Genomic DNA, 18,451 nt, shown 5'->3' on the forward strand with positions numbered 1-18,451 from the left:
CGAGCGACCCGCGTCCCCGCCGCGCAGCCAGGCGCCGCCGGGACCATCCGCGCGCCCGGCGGGGGAGAAACCTGGCGCTGACGTCCGGCGCTCCCCGCCCCCCCCCCCCGCCCCGCGCGCGCGTGCGCAGATGGTACGTCCCGATGCCCCGCCCACTTCCGGGTTTGGAAGCCTCCCTTTCCCCGCATGGCGGCCGGCGAGCGCACAGCGGCCGGACCGCGGTCGCGAGCGGCCATGGCTCCCAAGAGGAAGAAGAAAGGGCTCCGGAAGCGCCGGGGCGCGGCCTTCCAAGCCAGCCGCAGCGACTCGGAGGACGGCGAGTTCGAGATCCAGGCGGAGGATGACGCCCGGGCGCGAAAGGTAGGCGCGCGGGGCCCGGACGCGCGGCGGGGCCTCAGGCTCCCCGGGGGAGGCGCGCGGGGCCCGCGGGTCCGGGGCGGGGTCCCGGCTCGCCGCCCGCGCACGTGTCTCGAGGCCCAGCCCTCCCGGGTCCGGGGTTGGGGCGCTCGGCCAGCGGCTCTTCTGTCAGTTTTGTCCACGCGCCCTCATTGGCTGTCTTCGCCCAGGGGGCGGAGCCCGGTTACCAGCCAGCCAATGAAAAGTGCGGATGCGACAGGTCTGACTTTTGAGAGTTTGAGGCTGTGTTGAGAGTTGGAGTTTGAGGCCAGCGTACCCCCTTACCCCCACCCACCCCCTGGAAGTTTAACAACAAGCCTGAAAATGTTGACTGTCTGCTAGGTCTCCACCTGTACAAGTTTATCATGTGGTTCTTAGAAAAACTCTGTGGCCTGCGTAATTCTGTTACCCCCATTAGCAGAAGGGAAACTGAGTCCTGGGGGTGGTTTAAGAAACTTACCCAAGACCTCACAGTGGGACAGCCAGTGCCATTTCCACTATGGAGTGCCGACTGTATGCAAATGGGAGGAAACTGGAGGCATCAAGTTGGCAGAAGGGCTGCAGCTCAGGCCCTGGAACAGAAAGACCAAGTCTAGAGATGAGTAGGTGAGCATTATGTGAAGACAGGGCACCTCAAGGCAGGAAGCCAAGGAGACTTCCCTCCTCAGCCGCCCTCTCCAGTGCCCTGCCCCTCAGTAGGGATGCAGTGCTTGGGGATGATGAAGAGCTTAGGGTAGGCAGGAAGGAGCTTTCATAGGAGAGGTATAAATCTCACAGCACTGGCTGTGAGATGGGAAGCAGTCGCTAAGCTTGCTTACTTGCTTGCTTGGTTTCTGCCTTTCTTTCTTTCTTTCTTTCTTTCTTGTGTGTGCTTGAACTCAGGGCCTAAAAGCTGTCCCTTGGCTTTTTATCTCACAGCTGATGCTCTCCCATTTGAGCCACAGCTCCACTTCCAGCTTTTTGGTGGTTCTTTGGAGATAAGAGTCTCATGGTAGCTGGGCAGAGGAGGCTCACGCCTGTAATCCTAGCTGCTCAGGAGGCTGAGATCTGAGATCATGGTTCTAAGCCAGGCCGGGCAGAAAAGTCCCTGTGAGACTATTATCTCCAATAGTGAATTACTCGAAAAAGCCGCAAGTGGCGCTGTGGTCCAAGTGGTAGAGTGCTAGCCTAGAGCGTTCAAGCCCCAGGACCAGCAAAAACAACAAAAGTCTCATGGACTTTCCTTCCTGGGCTGGCTTCAACCCACAGTCCTCAGATCTCAGCCTCGTGGGTAGCTAGGATCACAGGCTTGGGCCACCCCCTAAGCTTTGGTTTTAAGGGTGTGTTCACCATTGAGAGGCAGGCTGGAGGTTCCCCAGCGCTTCCAGGCTGTTGGTCCCTGCAGCCTTAGTTCTTGGATGCAGTATTTGAGACCTGGTCCTCCCATATCCCAAGCCATGTGCTTCCGAGTATCTGCCCACAAATAGAACTGATCTCTGTGCCCCCTCCCCTGGCCTTTCCCTTCCTGGCAGTTCAGACCTACCATCTGAGCAAGTGATGGTGGAGAGTGGCTTTCTCATCTGCCAACACCAGGACTGAGCCGGGATGATTTCAGATGCTAGGGTATACCGTGTATGTAACTGCGCCTTGCCTCTTACATCCTGGCAGTAGCCAGCAGAAAAGCAGAGACAGTCTGTGTGAAAGAAGAAAAGGTTTATACAAGTTGAATTCACAACTTTTGCCTGTCAGTCATTATCTTACATGGGAAATCCTGCCGTCTCAGATTGGGTTATAAACGAAGCCAGGCGTGGCAGCTCATCCCTGTAATCCCAGCACTCAGTGAAACAGGGGGGTCACAAGTCCAAAGCCAGCCTGGCTTCGTAGCAGAATATGCCATCTGCCTCAAAAACATCTAGCATAAGAAGTATAAGTCGGGCTGGGTGCCCATGGGTCATGCCTATAATCCTAGCTACTCAGGAGGCTGAGATCTGAGGATCATGATTTGAAGTTAGCCTAGAAAGAAAGCCCATGAAACTCTTATCTCCAATAAACTACTCAGAAAAAGCCAGAAGTGGCTCTGTGGCTCAAGTGGTAGAGTGCTAGCCTGCAAACAAAAGAGGCTCAGGGACAGCGCCCAGGCCCAGAGTTCAAGCCCCAGGACAGGTAAAGAAAAATAAAAAGTATAAACTGAACTTTTCAGGATGTTCAACATTTTATGTATCTAGTGCAGCTCAAGAAGGATGAACATAGGAAGAAGTTTTTGGTTATTCTAGAATTCTACAGAAAAAAGCACCATACCTAAACACAGATTTTTTGGGGGAGGCTGCTGTGGATTGAACCCAAGCCTTGCATGCAGCACCAAGCATACACTCTGCTGAGTGCTGTTCCTCCAGCCCCAGGAGATGTTTTTGTTTTATATCTATTTACTTATTTAGTGCTGGTAACCAGTACTTGCATTTGGCTATCACTAGTAAATATCTGACATTTACTTGTATATAAATCTCACTTTATAGCTGTTTGTGGCTAGCATTTTTTTCTCTTGATAGCAGTTTTTATATAGAAAAAGATTAGAATCTTGGAGGAGACGGTTGAAATAGTGAAGCAAATTAGAGTCCAAAATGGGAAAGGAACAGAAAAGTCAAAAGGTGGAAAGGAGAGTGGAAAGTCCGCGTAGATACAATGAAGTGAAATGAAATGCTTAGCTATAGAGTCTGCCAGCGCACCTTGAGCTGGGCTCAAGGATCATGTTTGCAGAACTCAGAACCAAAGGCTAGAGGGAGAGGCTGCTTTCTGAGTCCTGAACTCTTGGAGCAGAGGCCTGTGGGGGGCCCAGGCTCTTACCTGAGGCCTTGCAGCTTGAACCCGGCAAAGTTGGGATCCTGAGCCTGCTGTCTATTTGAAGAGCCCACTCTGCACCTCGGCCCCAGCCCAGCCCAGTCCAGGAAGCTGTTGACAGAGAAGCTGTGTGATCCCTTGGAGAGACAGGAGGACAAGAGGACAGACCCCTCCCCAAAGGTGCTCAATGTTGGTGTCTTCTCTGTCCTTCACTTCCAGTATGGCCCTGACAGAGCACTGCCTGCCTTCCCCACTTCCGAGTGTACCTCAGACGTGGAGCCCGACACCCGGGAGATGGTGCGAGCCCAGAACAAGAAGAAGAAGAAGTCTGGAGGCTTCCAGTCCATGGGTGGGTAAGGGAGCTGGGCCTCTAGGGCTTTGGGGCAACAGGAGGTCATCCTGACCTCTGCACTTGGTTACTAATGTCTGTTCTGGGATTTGTTGTTTTTGTTTTTGTTTTGTCGGTCGTGGGGCTTGAACTCTGGGCTTGGGTGCTGTCCCTCAGCTCTTCAGCTCAAGGCCAGCACTCTACCGCTTGAGCCACAGCACCACTTCTGGTTTTCTAGTGGTTTATTGGAGATAAGAGTCTCACGAACTTTCCCACCCGGGCTTGCTTTGAACCGTGATCCTCAGATCTCAGCCACCGGCACCCGACTTGTTCTGGGATTTGGACAGCAACATCGGGAGGTTATTATGTTCTCTGCACTTGATTAAGGATGTCTGCCCTGGGCTCAGCATTGTGGTATAAGTTTGGTCTCTAATCAGTCGAGACCTTCTAGTGTGTTTGGGGGCAAGTCACAGGCCTGAGGCCAGGAGAACAAATGGAAGCAGAGACAAGGAGGGCTTACTACCTGGCAATACAGTTTTTCAGAGGAGGAAGGAGAAGGCCAGAACACCTGCTAGCAGGAAAGGAAACTGCTCTAAACACAGCAGCAGCTGCTGGAGCAGGGATTGAGAACGTGAGGAATTAGGAAACTGATGAGCTCTGCCCACCAGAGTATTAAAGCAACAAGGTGAATTCAACCTTAAAGAAGAGGAGGGGGAGGCACGGTGGTGCCTGAATATAAGCCCAGCACTGGGGAGGATATTGGGAGAATGCAAGACAAACAGGTGACTCTGTCCCAAAGCAACAGGTGAGGAAGAATGTCCCAGTCAGAATCCAAAGAAGGTCCGAGCCCCACCCTGTGTAAACCCCCACCATCTTATTTAATCTTGTAGTTTCTGCCCTGTCTCTATCTGTTCTTCTCATTGTTCATTGACTATACGGTCTTTCTTTCATCGTGTAACATTTCCTGTGACGACTTGTGTCCCAGGCTTGAGCTACCCCGTGTTCAAGGGCGTCATGAAGAAGGGCTACAAGGTGCCCACACCCATCCAGCGAAAGGTGAGGGACTGGGAGGGCCCAGAGGGCTGGGGCAGGGGAAAAGGAGAGGCTGGGAGGGCCCGGGAATCTGGGCAGACTCTGACAGCACCCCCACCGGTGTCCTGCAGACCATCCCGGTGATCCTGGACGGGAAGGACGTGGTGGCAATGGCACGGACGGGCAGCGGCAAGACCGCCTGCTTTCTCCTCCCCATGTTTGAGCGGCTCAAGGCCCACAGCGCCCAGACCGGGGCCCGGGCCTTAATCCTCTCACCTACCCGGGAGCTGGCGCTGCAGACTATGAAGTTCACTAAGGAGGTATGTTGGGGTGCTGGGCGTATACCTGGGGGTACAGCTGGGGCCGGCTAGGAGCTGTGGGCAGACCGCCGCAGCCAGCCTCCCCCTCCCCCAGTGCCTCTCTCTCCCTTTCTCCACAGCTGGGCAAGTTCACCGGCCTCAAGACTGCCTTGATCCTGGGCGGGGACAAGTAAGGGTCCCCTAACCCCATGCTGCTGTCGCTCTACAAGCACTTCCATGGTCTTAGTAACAGAGATCCTCTGCGTGTTTTTACAGCCAGCCAGGGAGGGGGGTGAGGAGTGTGGAGACAGCCCAGCCTGGCCTGGCACTGGCTCCTGGCTCCTACAGGCATCCCATAAGATCATGGATACTCCCAAAAGGTTTTAGGCTGGTAGGAATCAGGGAACCTGTGTGTGGCAATTCCAGGGTCAGCTGCTAGGTGGCACTGTGGGGAAAAGCAGCTTTGTTGCTTGCAACCAAGGGAGCCAGGTAGTTCATCTCTGGTCAGGACAGTGTCTCAGCCAAGCCTGGGTTCTGCTCTTGGACTTGGTATGTGGGCACACACAGGGACATTTGGTTATATGAAGGGGACATCTGTGCTGTCAAGGTGACTCCCCTTCTCCTCCCCAGAATGGAAGATCAATTTGCCGCCCTGCACGAAAATCCTGACATGTGAGTTTGTGCATTTGGGCTCCCTTCCCACATGCCCAGTGGCCCCAGCCCAGGGTGACCTGGCCTACATACTCCCTTCCAGAATCATTGCTACACCGGGCCGGTTGGTACACGTGGCCGTTGAGATGAACCTGAAGTTACAGAGCGTGGAGTATGTGGTTTTTGATGAAGCCGACAGGTGAGGCCTGGGTCTCCTGAGCCCTGTCAGAGTTGACACCGGATCTGGAGAGCTGAAGAGGGTTTTGCCCAGAGGCACTCTGGTGGCTGCACCCGATCTCCAGATGTGGGCTGGGGTGGGAGCTGATCCTGGGGTACCACGGGGTTTCATGTTGTTTAATAAGGACTGAAGAATAATAAAAACAATTAGCCTGTGGTTTCAAAGACACTAAACACAAACTTGGGGGAGCATGGGCTCCAGATCCAGGCAAGATAGGATCCAGGGCTGGCCCCACCCCTTTTCCATGAACTCATTGGGGTCTGGGGGCCTGGCTGCCTCATACACAAGGTGGAGAGAACATAGGAGCCCCCAGGGCTGCAGCAAGGACCCCGCCTGTGCCTGCACAGACCTTGGCTGCACTGGTGTAGTTAGGGAATTTGGAAGAGATGGACAGGACACCAGGTCATGGCTGCCGGGACCTGCTGGGGCCGTGTGCAGCTTGGCTGTGATAACGGCGCCAGGCTGTACACGTGGCAGAGACTGTGCGGCCCAGGGTGCTTCAGACCTTTCCTGACCCTCCTGCCCTCCGCACTCCACCCCTTCCCAGGCTCTTTGAGATGGGCTTTGCCGAGCAGCTTCAGGAGATCATCAGCCGCCTCCCTGGGGGCCACCAGACGGTGCTCTTCTCCGCCACATTGCCCAAGATGCTGGTGGAGTTTGCCCGGGCCGGTGAGCAAGCTGGGGTGGCACTGGAGTTGGGGTGGGGCGGGGTCCTGTCCCTCCATAACTCCTCTGCGGCCTCTGCCTCCCACCACAGGCCTCACGGAGCCCGTGCTCATCCGCCTGGACGTGGATGCCAAGCTCAACGAGCAGCTGAAGGTGAGTCAGGACCCAGCGCCCTCCCCAGGGGGAGGCCAGGTTCACAGCCAGGACCCCTCGAGCCCACCTCCTGGCCTCTCTCTTCCCCACAGACCTCCTTCTTCCTGGTACGCGAGGACACCAAAGCCGCCGTGCTACTCTATCTGCTCCGCAACGTGGTGCGGCCCCAAGACCAGACAGTGGTGTTTGTGGCCACGAAGCACCATGCTGAGTACCTGACTGAGGTGAGCAGGGGGGCGGGGCGCAGGGGGCAAGGGGGCCTGGACTGTGTTGGGAAGGCCCTGCCTGGCTTTGGTGCTGTCATCTGGCGCTTGCGTGCACTTCCAGGGGAGGCCAGCAGGGGGCAGCACCAGCACAGATAGCAGTGAGGCTTTTTACCGGGGAAATTGGAAAAGGCGCCCTGACATCACAAGACAGTTAAAAACTGAGGTGTAGCTGGGTACCTGTGGCTCGTGCCTATAATCTTAGCTACTCAGGAGACTACGATCTGAGGATCACGATTTGAAGCCAACCAGGCAGCCAAGTCTGTGAGACTCTTAATAGCTAACCACCGAATAACCTGGAAGTAAAGCTGTGGTTGAAGTGGTGGACTGACAACCTTGAGGAAAGAAGCTGAGGGGCGGTATCTAGGCCCTGCGTTCCAGCCCCAGAATTGGGCAGTAAAGGAGGTTTTATCTGCCCGCAGTGAGCTGTCTAGAGCGCCCTTAGCATGGTGCGTGCCATGTAAGCCTCTGTTCCATGGCCCTCTGCGCACATGTGGGCCCCATAGTTTCCTGGGCTTCTTTTTGTTCATGTGTAGCGAGGCCTCTGTCCCCAGGCAGCAGCAGGAGCGTAGAAACCATCAGGTGCAGAGAGCAGTTAACACTTCCTCCATGCTCTCGTGGGTGCATTAACCCCTGTGGCCCCTGGCACCCAGATGCAGTTGGGCGAAGCGTCTCCCCTTGCCGCCAAGGAGGAATTAGCCATGGGCAAGTTTGGTAACTTCCCCAAGATCACAGATGGCTAGTGACAGCCTCAGGACAGGCTGGTATTCGCCACTTCTCTGAGGGCCCAAGCCCTCTGCCCACGCCGTCTCCTTTGGTGCTCAGAGAGCCCTGCGGAGCTGGGAATCCAGCCAAGGGTGCCAGGCCCCCAGCTGCCGCCTCTCAGCTCCCCCCTGCCTCTGGTTCCACACAGCTGCTGACGGCCCAGCGGGTGAGCTGCACCCACATCTACAGCGCCCTGGACCAGACGGCCCGCAAGATCAACCTCGCCAAGTTCACGCACGGCAAGTGTTCGGCCCTCATCGTGACCGACCTGGCCGCCCGCGGCCTGGACATCCCACTCCTAGACAACGTCATCAACTACAGCTTTCCCGCCAAGAGCAAGCTCTTCCTGCACCGCGTGGGTAAGGCCCTGGCTACGCACGCACACGGAAACTGAGGCCCAAGGAAGGGTCCAGGGAGGACAGGACACTCAGGAGGGCCTCTCCCTCTCTCATTCCCCAGACCTGTGCCTCTTCTGTCTGCCCTACTATGGGACATGGTGACAGTGCCATCTAGCCAGCGCTTCGTTCTCTCAGCACCAGGGCCTGGTGTGTAGGAGGCAAGCGCCCTGCCACTGAGCCACGGCTTACCTCCCAGAGCCATGTTGGCTCCTAGTGGCCCAGTGGCCATGGTGGACTGTTCCCAAGTGGGGACAGCAGCTCAGGGCGGGCCCAGGCTTGGCCTGGCATACACATCCTGCAGTTGGCCTGGGCCAGTCCTGTAGGAGTTGGGGGTCCTTGTTCGTTTTTGGTGGTGCTGAGAATTGAACCCAAGGCTTGGGTGGGTCAGGCAGGCACCCAGCTGCTGAGCCGCACCCCCAGCCTGCGGTTGCTTTCTCTCGCTGACGTGGAACCATCTCCTCCCACAGGCCGTGTGGCCCGGGCTGGCCGAAGCGGTACGGCCTACTCCCTGGTGGCCCCCGATGAGGTCCCCTATCTTCTGGACCTGCACCTGTTCCTGGGCCGCGCCCTCAACCTCGCACGGCCACAAGAGGAGGCCTCGGGTGAGCAAGCCAGGCGGGGCCGGGGCGAGGAGAGCGCAGCCACTGGTGCTCTGTAAGCACCGATTTCTTCCACGATGATTTCAAAGCTGTGATCCTGGGACTCGAGGTGGGGGGGCAACGCGGGGGAGACAGGACCACAGGCCACAGAAGGTCCCTCACTGTGGCCCGTGGCGGGCAGGTGCTGTCAGCACGGACGGCGTGCTGGGCCGGGTACCGCAGAGCGTGGTGGATGACGAGGACGGCGGCCTGCGGAGCGCGTTGGAGGCGTCGCTGGAGCTGCGGGGCCTGGGCCGCGTGGCGGAGAACGCGCAGCAGCAGTACCTGCGCTCGCGGCCCGCGCCCTCGCCCGAGTCCATCAAGAGGGCCAAGGAACTGGACCTGGCAGGGCTGGGCCTGCACCCCCTCTTCAGTGAGTCCGACGTGGAGTGGGAGTGCTGCTGGGAAGACAGGAGGGCCCCGACATCCCAGCCCAACCCGTCCCCCCCTCTCCCCTCCAGGCTCGCGCTTCGAGGATGGGGAGCTGGAGCGGCTGAGGCTCGTGGACAGCATTAAGAAGTACCGTGCCCGGACGGTGAGTCCCGTGCTGCACACCTGCAGTTCTGGAGTCCACTCCAGAGCCTAGAGTGACCCTGCAGGGGGGGGGGGGGGGGCTTCCCTCTGAGCTCACCGCCAGTCAGCTCTCTGTGGGTGTCTCCAGAGACCAATCTGTCCTGGAGAGTCTGGCCCTGAAGTGCACAGCAGGTCCCAGCGGTAGGCAGAGACCCCCCCAGGGGCTGTGGGCTGTCTGCACCCTGTAATGGTGAAATGCAGAAAACCAACAGCAGATGAGATCGGGAGGGATGCCCAGGAGGGTGCAGTCGGCTGGGGGGGGGGGCAAGGGGGGGGTTGGCTAACGGGATTGGGGGCCAGAAGGACGCGGGCAGGTGGGCAGTGGGGTTGGCTAACAGAATTGGGTCTCCTCCACTCAGACCATCTTTGAGATCAACGCCTCCAGCCGGGACCTGAGTTGTCAGGTGATGCGCGCCAAGCGGCAGAAGGACTGCAAAGCCATCGCCAACTTCCAGCAGGGCCGGCAGGAACGGCGGGAAGGTCCAGCTGGCCCGGCCCCAAAGGAGGAGCAGCCCGAGAAGGAAGAGGAGGATGCAGGGGAGAGTGTGGAGGTTGCTGCCGCCCACCACCGCCGCGCGGCCCGATCCCCCGGGGCTGGGGGAAGCCCGGCAGGCCACATGCAGGGCTCTGGGCAGTAATTCCCATCTCCCAGCCGCTGTGTGTGGAAGCGGAGCTTCGGCCTCCGTGTGCATTTAGGGGCGTGGCGTGCGTCCACCGCCCAGCCGGAAGCCCCAGGGGCCAGGTTCAGACCGAGCAGGGCGCCAGCACCATACACCTGCGCTCAGAATTCACCTCTGAAATGTCCTGGATGGGGGGCAGTGCTCCTAATGGAGCTTGGGTCTCATGCTGTCCCTCCGGCAGGGCCGCGCAGGTGCCCAGCTAATGCATAGAAACCCAGGCTGCAAAAATTCCTGGAAGCCCCTCCTCCCCCCATCGGCTCTGCCTGGGCCAGCGGGCACAGGGAGGCTGGGCAGACGCCCCAGCTGCAGGCATGACCCCGGCCCCCCATTTGCAGGCCATCTTCTCAGAGGTCGTGGGCAAGAAGCGGCAGACTGCAGGCCCCAGCAGAGGAGCCAAGAGGCGGAGGGAGGAGAGGAGACAGCAGGACCAGGACTTCTATGTCCCCTACCGACCCAGAGACTTCGACAGCGAGCGGGGGTGAGTGGCTGGGGCCCCCGCGGGGCAAGCGAGATTGCCGAGCCCCCGTTAACCCTTCTCTCCCCGCCCTCCAGCCTGAGCGTCGGAGGGGCTGGGGGCGCGTTTGAGCAGCAGGTGGCCGGCGCTGTCCTGGACCTCATGGGGGATGAGGCACAGAATCTGAGCAGAGGCCGGCAGCAGCTCAAGTGGTGAGTGTGCTAGTGAGCGTGCAAGTGAGCAAGTAAGGCCCGCTTTCCCTAGGGCCAGAGGCCCTGCGCACTCCCAGGCACCTCCTGTTTGCTCACTGGTCTCTCCAGGCGGGCCTGTGACCAGCGTTGCTCAGAGTAGCCTGGCCAGGAGGACCAGCCCCTGCCCCTAACTCCCACTGGAGACCTGGGCTACCAGAGGGAGGTGGGAGGGAAAGGGAGCAGGCCTGAGCCTTCCCCAGCCCCATACAAGAGCCAGGCAAAGAAACCGCCTCCAGAGGGAAGCGTGTTCTCAGCCCACTCCCTCTCCTGCAGGGACCGGAAGAAGAAGCGGTTCGTGGGGCAGTCGGGACAGGAAGATAAGAAGAAGATCAAGACAGAGAGTGGCCGGTTCATCAGCAGCTCCTACAAGCGGGACCTGTATCCTTGGGTGCAGGGCCAGGGAGAGGAGGGGTGGTAGGCAGGGTCAGGTGGATTCAGCTGCAGCTCTTATAGGTTGGGGGTGTGTGTAGAGGAGGGGCTGGTGGGCGGGATCAAGCATCTTCCTCTAGGGGAGCTGGTGGGCGGTGTCCAGCATCTCAGCTCCTATAGGTGGGTCTGTATCCCCGAGGAGCTCGGGTAGGGGTGTCCCTGGAACTTCCTTAGCCTGGCCCCCCAGCTACCAGAAGTGGAAACAGAAACAGAAAATTGATGACCGGGACTCGGAGGAAGAGGGGACCTCTGACCAGCGAGGCCCAGCACGAAGAGGTGGGAGGAGAGGGCGTAGCCAAGGTGAGCCCCAATGTGGAGTGCAGGTAGATGAGGAGAAACTGAGGTACAGGGGCTGCAGATAGCCCCAGAGGTGGGTGGAAAGTGAGTGTCAGGGCCTGAGCCCTCCCCCACACACCCTTTCTGCTTAGAACCTTAAGGTAAAGTGACACACACAGCCGCCCTCCTCACACCCCTCCCCCCCCCCCCCCCCCCCCGTGGGCTTGTCCTGCCCCACAGGCACTGGTGGAGTAGCTCTCAGGCCCAGGTGACACCGTGGGGGAACTGGTGACTTGGGGTTGAACACATTCGCTGCATTAAGTCCCCACACCTAGAGGTGGGGCCTCAAGGTTAGGGTCTGGCTTTTCCACCTGCCACACTGCACTGCACCTACGTGTGCACTGTGTGTGGCCCCGTCCCCAGGGGCAGGGGAGGGGCCCAGCCACGTGGCAGGCAGGGAACCTGGCTACAAAAGCCAGCAGCCAAGGCAGTTGGTTTAAGGAGGAAGTTGGGGAGGATTTTTCCCTGGCATTGTGGGCTGGCAGGTGTCACCTAGGCTTGGCCCAGGTGACCACAGGTGATGGCCCAGCCTCTCAGCAGGCCGAGGTGGGATCGAAGCGGGCTATGTGGAGCTTCCCCTCCCCCCCCCAGTGAGGGACCAAGGCCATTGGCTCATGGCCTTGCATGTGATGAGAGGAAGGGCCTTGCCCCCCCCCTCCAAGGGGCTCACTCGAGGTGGGAGAGGCTGGGTCACTGGGCTTCCCCTCCCCCCCAGGGGGGGCCTCTCCATGTCCTGGGTGGCTTGCTGCACACCCCCGAGGTGCTGGGGGCTGGCTGGGTCCTCAGGTTGTGAGTGATCCAGGGCTGCACCTGTTCCTATCACATCCTCTCCCCTTCACTCACACTAATTCTTTCCTGGCTCACTTAGGAGGGGGCATGGGGGCTTCTGGAGGAGACAGGAGTCACCCCAAAGTCTGAGCCCCATTCTCCATCCTGACAGGTGCATCTCAGCCCCCCGGCGGCCCTGGCAGCCGCGTGCGCTCCGAGCTCAGGACCAAGCAGCAGATCCTGAAGCAGCGGCGCCGGGCCCAGAAGATGCGCTTCCTGCAGCGCGGGGGCCTCAAGCAGCTGTCCGCCCGCAACCGCCGCCGGGCCCAGGAGCTGCGGCAGGGAGCCTTCGGCCGGGGTGCCCCAACCAAGAAGGGCAAGATGAGGAAGAGGATGTGAGGGACTGGCGATCCAGGAGTTTCTCATGATGGCTGCAGAAGTAGGCAGCCAAGAAAACCAGTGGTGCCTGGCCCAGAACACAGCAGCTGCCTCAACCAGGGTGGACACGTTGGGCAGGTCTTGAGGTGTATAGAGTTCTCCAGCAAAGCCGCGGGTCGAGACCTGAGTATGTTCTAGACTTAAGGCTTGTGGCCACATGGGTCTGCACCCTAAGGGGTTTTAATGGAATAAAGCTTTATTGAGTGCCTCTGGCAGGCCAGGATTTGCAGTCTTCTTAGAACTAGGGGACAGGGAAACATCAGACTGAGCAAGTGAGCAGCCCGGCACGGTCCCCCCTCACCCATCTGGAGGAGGGGGTTCTGCAGGTGTCTCAGCAGATAGACCTGGAGGGGACCATGCACCCCAGCGGGCTCGCGACACTGGGAGCATACTGATAGAGGTGGTGTGTGGGGCCAAGGTCAGAGGGCACAGCCGCTCCCCCAACGTCCACACCTAGAGCTCTCCAGCCTCCGCACTGCTCCAGGCTCCCTGGTACTTGTTTGGGGCTGTGAGGTCCCTCCCCAGCCGTGGGCCCAGGGTGGCCCCTTGCCGGTGCTTCTGCTCAGGCCAGAGGGCGGGTGGGGTGCAGACACAGCCTTGTCCCCCATCACTGAGGCCTGCGTTTCTTGAGTGTTCGCTGTGTGGCTTCCATGAATCCTACAGCACGTGTGGCCGTGGCCGCCCCCTTTCCTGTGAGAAAACAGCTGGACAGGGCCACTCGGCCCTCTCACCGTGGGGTGCTGGCCCTCGATCTCCCCTCCGGTGCTCACCTGGGGCTGGGGGCTGGGTCTCAGGGAGGCTGGCCAGCATGGCGGAGAGGTCCAGGATGAACAGCTTCACCTGGGGGCGGGAGGCGGCAGCCCGGCTCACCCCTCAGCGGCCAGCTCCCACCCTCCGCCTCCTCCTCTGGAGATGGGGCCCCCCCTCCCCGTCCCTGGTCAGAGGGGCTGCGCGCTGGGCACCGACTGGGTCTGCCCGCCCTCTCTGGGGAGTCTGAGGCGGCCGTGGGGCCTCACCTGCTCCAGCTGCCCCTCCGTGTCCTCGAGGTCCAGCGCGGGCGGCTGCCCCCGGTGCAGGCACACCGCCTGGTACAGGCTGAGCGCTGACATGCGCAGGCGCCCCAGCAGCAGCGTCTTCTCGGCCGCCTTGCTCTGGATCTGCGCCCACTCGGCTTCCTGCGGGCCAGGGGCCAGGCCAGGTGACGGGCCTGGGAAGGCCGAGGCCGCCCCGGCCAGCCCCGGGAGGAGACCCCGCCCCGCCATGGGGAGGCCCCGCCCCGCCACGGGAGACCACGCCCTGTCCCGGGAGACCACGCCCCTGGATGCGGCCCCGCCCCGCCACGGGGAGACCACGCCCCGTCCCGGGAGACCACGCCCCTGGATGAGGCCCCGCCACGGGGAGACCACGCCCCTGTATGAGGCCCCACCACGGGGAGACCACGCCCCGTCCCGGGAGACCACGCCCCTGGATGCGGCCCCGCCACGGGGAGACCACGCCCCTGGATGAGGCCCCGCCCCGCCACGGGGAGACCACGCCCCTGGATGAGGCCCCGCCCCGCCACGGGGAGACCACGCCCCTGGATGCAGCCCCGCCCCGCGCACCCACTGCCGCCGGCGCCCCCGTGCCGCCTCCAGCTGCTCCTCCAGCTGCGCCCGCCGCTGGCTCTGCCGCAGCCGCAGCTCGGGCGCCTCCTCCCGCAGCCGCCGCAGCGCCGCCCGCGCCGCCTCCAGCTCCGCGCGCCGCTCCGCCTCCGCGCGCAGCAGCGCCGCCCGCGCGTCCGCCAGCCCCTCGACGCGCGCCACCAGCGCGGGCACGTCCTGGAACTGGGGCGCCGCCGCGGGACCCCCAACGCGGGCTCGGCCGGGCCTCGGGCGCCGCGGCCCCAGTCTCCTCCCCGCCGGCACCCGCCCGACCCGCGGCCCCGCGCCCCGGCCCTGGCGGTTCTTTGGCACGAGTGTGCGGACCGGAGCTTTTGCGCTCTGCTCCTTGCGCCCCAGCGCCGCGCCACTCCCGGCTTTTTTGCTGGTTCACGGGAGGTAAGAGTCCCACGGACTTTCCCGCCCGGGCTGGCTTCGAACTGCGACCCTCAGCGCTCAGCCTCCTGAGCCGCTGGGATGACGGGCGTGCGCCACCGGCGCCCGGACGACTGCCAGCGATCCCCACCGATGCGCGGTGGTTCGTTTAATTCAAGCCGATTGTCGGGGCGCGCGCGCGCCCGCCTCGCGGCTCCCGCTCCTGCGCACGCGCACACTGGCTCACCTCGGGCAGCTGCTCCAGCGCTCGCTCCAGCAGGCGCGCGCAGGGCTCCAGGCGCCGCAGCCGCCTCTGCAGCCGCGCGCGCTCCCGCTGCAGCGCCTCCAGCTGGGCGCGCAGGCGCAGTGCCTCCGCCTCCAGGCGGCCCGTCCGGATTCGCTCCTCCGCCGCCCTTTGTCGCGCGCGGCCGCGCCGGGCCTCCGAGTCCTGGGGACAGCGGGACGAGGAAGCGGGGGAGCCCGGGGAAGGAGGCCGGGCGAGGGGGGAGCTGTCGCCTCCACCCGATCTCAGAATCTGAGATGAAGGCCCACGTTCCCGCCCCGCTGGGTGGGGACTTGTCCTCCGGGACCCCTCCCCGCCATCGCCACCCACCTGCAAGAACTTGTCGAAGCGCACGAAGGAGCCCTTTAGGGCCTGCTCCTTCTGCCCCAGCTGCTCCCAGCGCTGCGTCAGGGCCGCCGTGGCCGCGCGGAGCTCCTGGGGGGGGGTTGGGGTAAGGGGGAGGGGAGGGGGGCCTCTCCAGCCCCAGCCCGCCCCCCTCCTCCCGCCCCCTGCAGCCTCAGCCCGCCCCTCTCCCTGCGCGCTGTCCCAGTGCCTCTGTCTTGGCCTAAGACCTCACCTCCTCCAAGAAGTCCTCCTGGACCCCCACGTGGAGGCGGGGCTGCCCCGGCCCTGTGCCCACCCCCATGGCAGTGACCCCGGCCCCTCTGTTTTCCTCTCTAGCTTTTGGGTTTCTCCCGGGCAGGGACGAATGCAGTGCGCAGCACACGGTGCTCCTCCGGGGCGCACCGCCAGGGGGTGAAACCGGGGCGCCTCCGTGGGGAACACTTCTGGGCCTTGGGACTTGTTGGTCCTGTGCGTCTCCCCGCCTCTGCTGGGGACGGAGGTACCTCCTTCTGGGCCCTCAGACTCTGGTCGGCCTCCGCCAGCTCCCGCCTCTTCTCCAAGAGGCTCTGCCACGGCGGGAAGCGGGTCACGGTTTGCTCTGGTGGCGACCTGGAGGTGGAAGACAAGAGCCAGTGGGTGCAGCGGCTCACCCCAGCCACCAGGGAGGTGGCGATCAAGTCCGAGAGACCCCATGTCAACCAAAAAGCCGGAGGCCATGACGCACCTCTGACATCCCTTAGCTGTATGTAAGCTCCACACAACCATCGCTGGAGGAGGTTTATCTAGGGGGGAAGGGGCAGGCTGTCCAGCTGGGGTCCACGGGGAGACAGATGTCTCCTTGGTCAAGGCCAGCCCAACTCTGCCAGACCTGCTCAAAGCAGTGCTCACCCCTCCCCCCCATGCAACTTGGGTTGAACGCCTGGAACTTTCCTGGGGGGTGGAGGGAAGAGTGAACAGAAGCTGTTGGCCTGCTCTGACCTGGCTTGTCTTCTTTCCTTCCCCCATCATGGAGTGCCTCCAAAGATCAGGGTCCCAGGGACTGGGAGGGATGGGGGCCTTCCCAGACCTCTGCCCTCCCTCCCGTCCTCCCTCCCGCCTCTCCAGTTGCCCCAGCTCACCCAGGACCTTCTTGCAAGGCCATAGGGGAGTTCCGGGACAGGACCATCGCCCCGGCCCCGCCCGCCTCGCGGTGGCTTGGGGGGATCTGGAGGGGCTCGGCTCCCCCTGGGGGTGCGAGGAGTCGCAGGGGGGACTGCAGCAGCGTGCAGCTTGCGGGGACTCCCAGAAACCAGTGCAGCTTGCCCCGGTTGCCTGGGCAACCACGGGCACAACACGGCCTGGCGAAAACCCAGGCAGGAGAGTGGACACACAGGGGAGGGGCGGGGCTGGGAGCCCGAGCTGGAGGTGTGGCCTGGTGATGGAGCGCCTGCCCAGCAAGCACAGGGTGCCCAGTTCGATGGACCGCACACTGAGTCGCTCAGTCTGTTCTGCCGGCCCTCCGGGTGCCGTGGATGGAATGGTGGCAGGTGTGCGGACCAGAGGCTGGAGGGGGCTGAGCGGGCACCAGGCCCAGAGGTGTGAGTTCCAACCCAGAGGAGGACTGAATGGAGGAGAGAAGAGCGGGTAGGTGGACGGGCATGTGCAAAGGCCCTGAGGAAGTGGGTTCTGGCCCCCTCCTAGAGGAGAACAAAGGCCTATTCGTTGCAGTATGGAGCTCAGGCTTGAAGGGCTAAGCCAGGGCTGCCACGGGCCAAGAAGGGCTACAGGTGATAAACCAGGGACCCGGGTCTGGGTGTGGGGAGAGGTGAAAGGCTGAAGAGCTCCCTGTCCTCAAGTTACTGGGGACCTCAGGAAAAAAAGTACCTTTTGCTCTGCATTCCCCTCTGTTGAGTGGGGTGCTGCTCCTGTGGGGGGGGGTCCCCTGCCCTGCCCTCTGAGCTTCCAGCGTCTGTGCCGGTCACCCCGGGGTGGGGGTGGGAGAGTGGGAGGGGCTGCTGACCACAAGATGCCAACTCTCAGCCGGCCCAACCCTGGGCCTCTTGCCCCAGGGATTAGGACATATCCCCACCCCAGGCCCCCCAGGCCGGCTTCTCGGCCTCCCTCTTCCTCCCTCTTCCTACTTCTCCATTCCAAAGTGAGGGGGAGAAGCCCTGCCCACTGCCCCGTGGCTCTGTGCCTGAAATCTCCCGAGCCATGACAACGGAGCTTTGTGTCCGAGACAGAGAGGGCTCTCCCTGCCCTCTGATCAGCAAGCCTAGCCAGGGCCTCGTAGGAGCAAACAAGGGGGTCCAGGGGGGCAGGTTTGGCCCCTGTTTTTGGGGGGGCAGGAGGTCCTGGAGCACCTAACCCAGCAAGCCCAGCTTCAGTGCCCTGCTTCAAGGATGAGGAGGCCTGGCATGAATCAGACATTGTCCCTGACATTTAAGAGAGCAGACAAGCGTGTAAACCACGGGGAAACACACACACACCCGGGAACCGGAGACCAAGGTCACAGATCCTGGCCTTCCAGGCCTGGGGAGGGGCCAGGGCACCGCCTCCTTCCTGCCTCTCCAGGTCAGGGAAGACTTCCTGGAGGCGGTGCCAGGCTAGGAAGGATAGACAGTGAGGTTCTTTTAGAAACCTAAGAGGAGAGGGTTTTTGTTTTTTGTTATTAGTGGTACCCGTTCTGGGGCTTGGGGCCTGAGTGCTACCCCTGAACTTTTGTGTGCAAAGCTTGTGCTCTACCACTGGCTTTTTGATGGTTAAGTAGAGGTGAGAGTCTCATGGACTTTCCTGCCGGGGCTGGCCTCGAATCATGATCCTCAGATCTCAGCCTTCCCAGTTGCTGAGATTCAGATCTCAGCCGCCTGAGTAGTGGAGACCTGGGGTGTGAGCCACTGCGTTTGGCTGGAGCACTCTCTTGTTATGTAAGGCCCTATGATGTCCGGTCACACTGGCTTCCTGAGCTTCACTTCCCAGCCCTGGGGGAAGCCATGGTTCGGTGAGGACTTGGTGGGAGAAGGGATGGAAAGGTTTTCTCAGTGGAAGGAATCTGTGGGGAGAGGCAGGGTGGAGTGGGTATGGGGCATGTGAGAAAAGCCTTGGGGGTGTTGAATTCAGGAGCATAGTTTAGGGGCTCATGGGATGGGGAGCTCTGGCCGTTTTGGGAGGTTGGGAAATGGACCCAAACACGGTGGGATTGGCCAGTTTCTGTGGGGTGAGTTCTCTCCTTGAGTCCAGCTCAAGTCCTCTAGGTGCTGGT

At 61.5% G+C, this 18,451-nt stretch overlaps 2 protein-coding genes across 2 annotated transcripts; one reads left to right on the forward strand and one right to left on the reverse strand.

Moving 5' to 3' along the window:
• Positions 1–154: 154 nt before the first annotated feature.
• Positions 155–12,778, forward strand: LOC138826361 (ATP-dependent RNA helicase DDX54). The gene is made up of 20 exons (XM_070021441.1): positions 155–360; positions 3,430–3,559; positions 4,524–4,594; positions 4,702–4,890; positions 5,010–5,059; positions 5,500–5,541; positions 5,624–5,719; positions 6,306–6,427; positions 6,516–6,577; positions 6,670–6,801; positions 7,754–7,964; positions 8,471–8,605; positions 8,784–9,014; positions 9,103–9,176; positions 9,574–9,765; positions 10,230–10,372; positions 10,447–10,560; positions 10,873–10,977; positions 11,216–11,328; positions 12,305–12,778. Exons 1-20 carry the CDS (start codon positions 187–189, stop codon positions 12,529–12,531), a joined length of 2,613 nt encoding a protein of 870 aa, XP_069877542.1. The 5' UTR covers positions 155–186; the 3' UTR covers positions 12,532–12,778.
• Positions 12,779–12,781: 3 nt separating this feature from the next.
• Positions 12,782–16,554, reverse strand: LOC138826363 (cilia- and flagella-associated protein 73-like). The gene is made up of 7 exons (XM_070021447.1): positions 16,329–16,554; positions 15,714–15,819; positions 15,196–15,300; positions 14,830–15,030; positions 14,172–14,393; positions 13,587–13,745; positions 12,782–13,410 (listed from the first exon to the last, which is right to left on the reverse strand). Exons 1-7 carry the CDS (start codon positions 16,373–16,375, stop codon positions 13,228–13,230), a joined length of 1,023 nt encoding a protein of 340 aa, XP_069877548.1. The 5' UTR covers positions 16,376–16,554; the 3' UTR covers positions 12,782–13,227.
• Positions 16,555–18,451: the final 1,897 nt, after the last annotated feature.

This window comes from Dipodomys merriami, unplaced genomic scaffold (assembly GCF_024711535.1).
Source record: "Dipodomys merriami isolate MVZ:Mamm:240054 unplaced genomic scaffold, mDipMer1.0.p SCAF_142, whole genome shotgun sequence".
NCBI lineage: Eukaryota > Metazoa > Chordata > Mammalia > Rodentia > Heteromyidae > Dipodomys > Dipodomys merriami.

Bases quoted from the DNA above. Each gene is read 5' to 3' on its own strand.
- LOC138826361 (XM_070021441.1), top strand. From the start codon at position 187: ATGGCGGCCGGCGAGCGCACAGCGGCCGGACCGCGGTCGCGAGCGGCC. The intron at 4,891-5,009 runs GTATGTTGGGGT...CTTTCTCCACAG, and splicing joins CTATGAAGTTCACTAAGGAG to CTGGGCAAGTTCACCGGCCT. The intron at 6,578-6,669 runs GTGAGTCAGGAC...TCTTCCCCACAG, and splicing joins AGCTCAACGAGCAGCTGAAG to ACCTCCTTCTTCCTGGTACG.
- LOC138826363 (XM_070021447.1), bottom strand. From the start codon at position 16,375: ATGGTCCTGTCCCGGAACTCCCCTATGGCCTTGCAAGAAGGTCCTGG. The intron at 15,820-16,328 runs GTGAGCTGGGGC...TTCCACCTCCAG, and splicing joins GCCTTGCAAGAAGGTCCTGG to GTCGCCACCAGAGCAAACCG. The intron at 14,394-14,829 runs GTGAGCCAGTGT...GCGGCGCCCCAG, and splicing joins CGCTGGAGCAGCTGCCCGAG to TTCCAGGACGTGCCCGCGCT.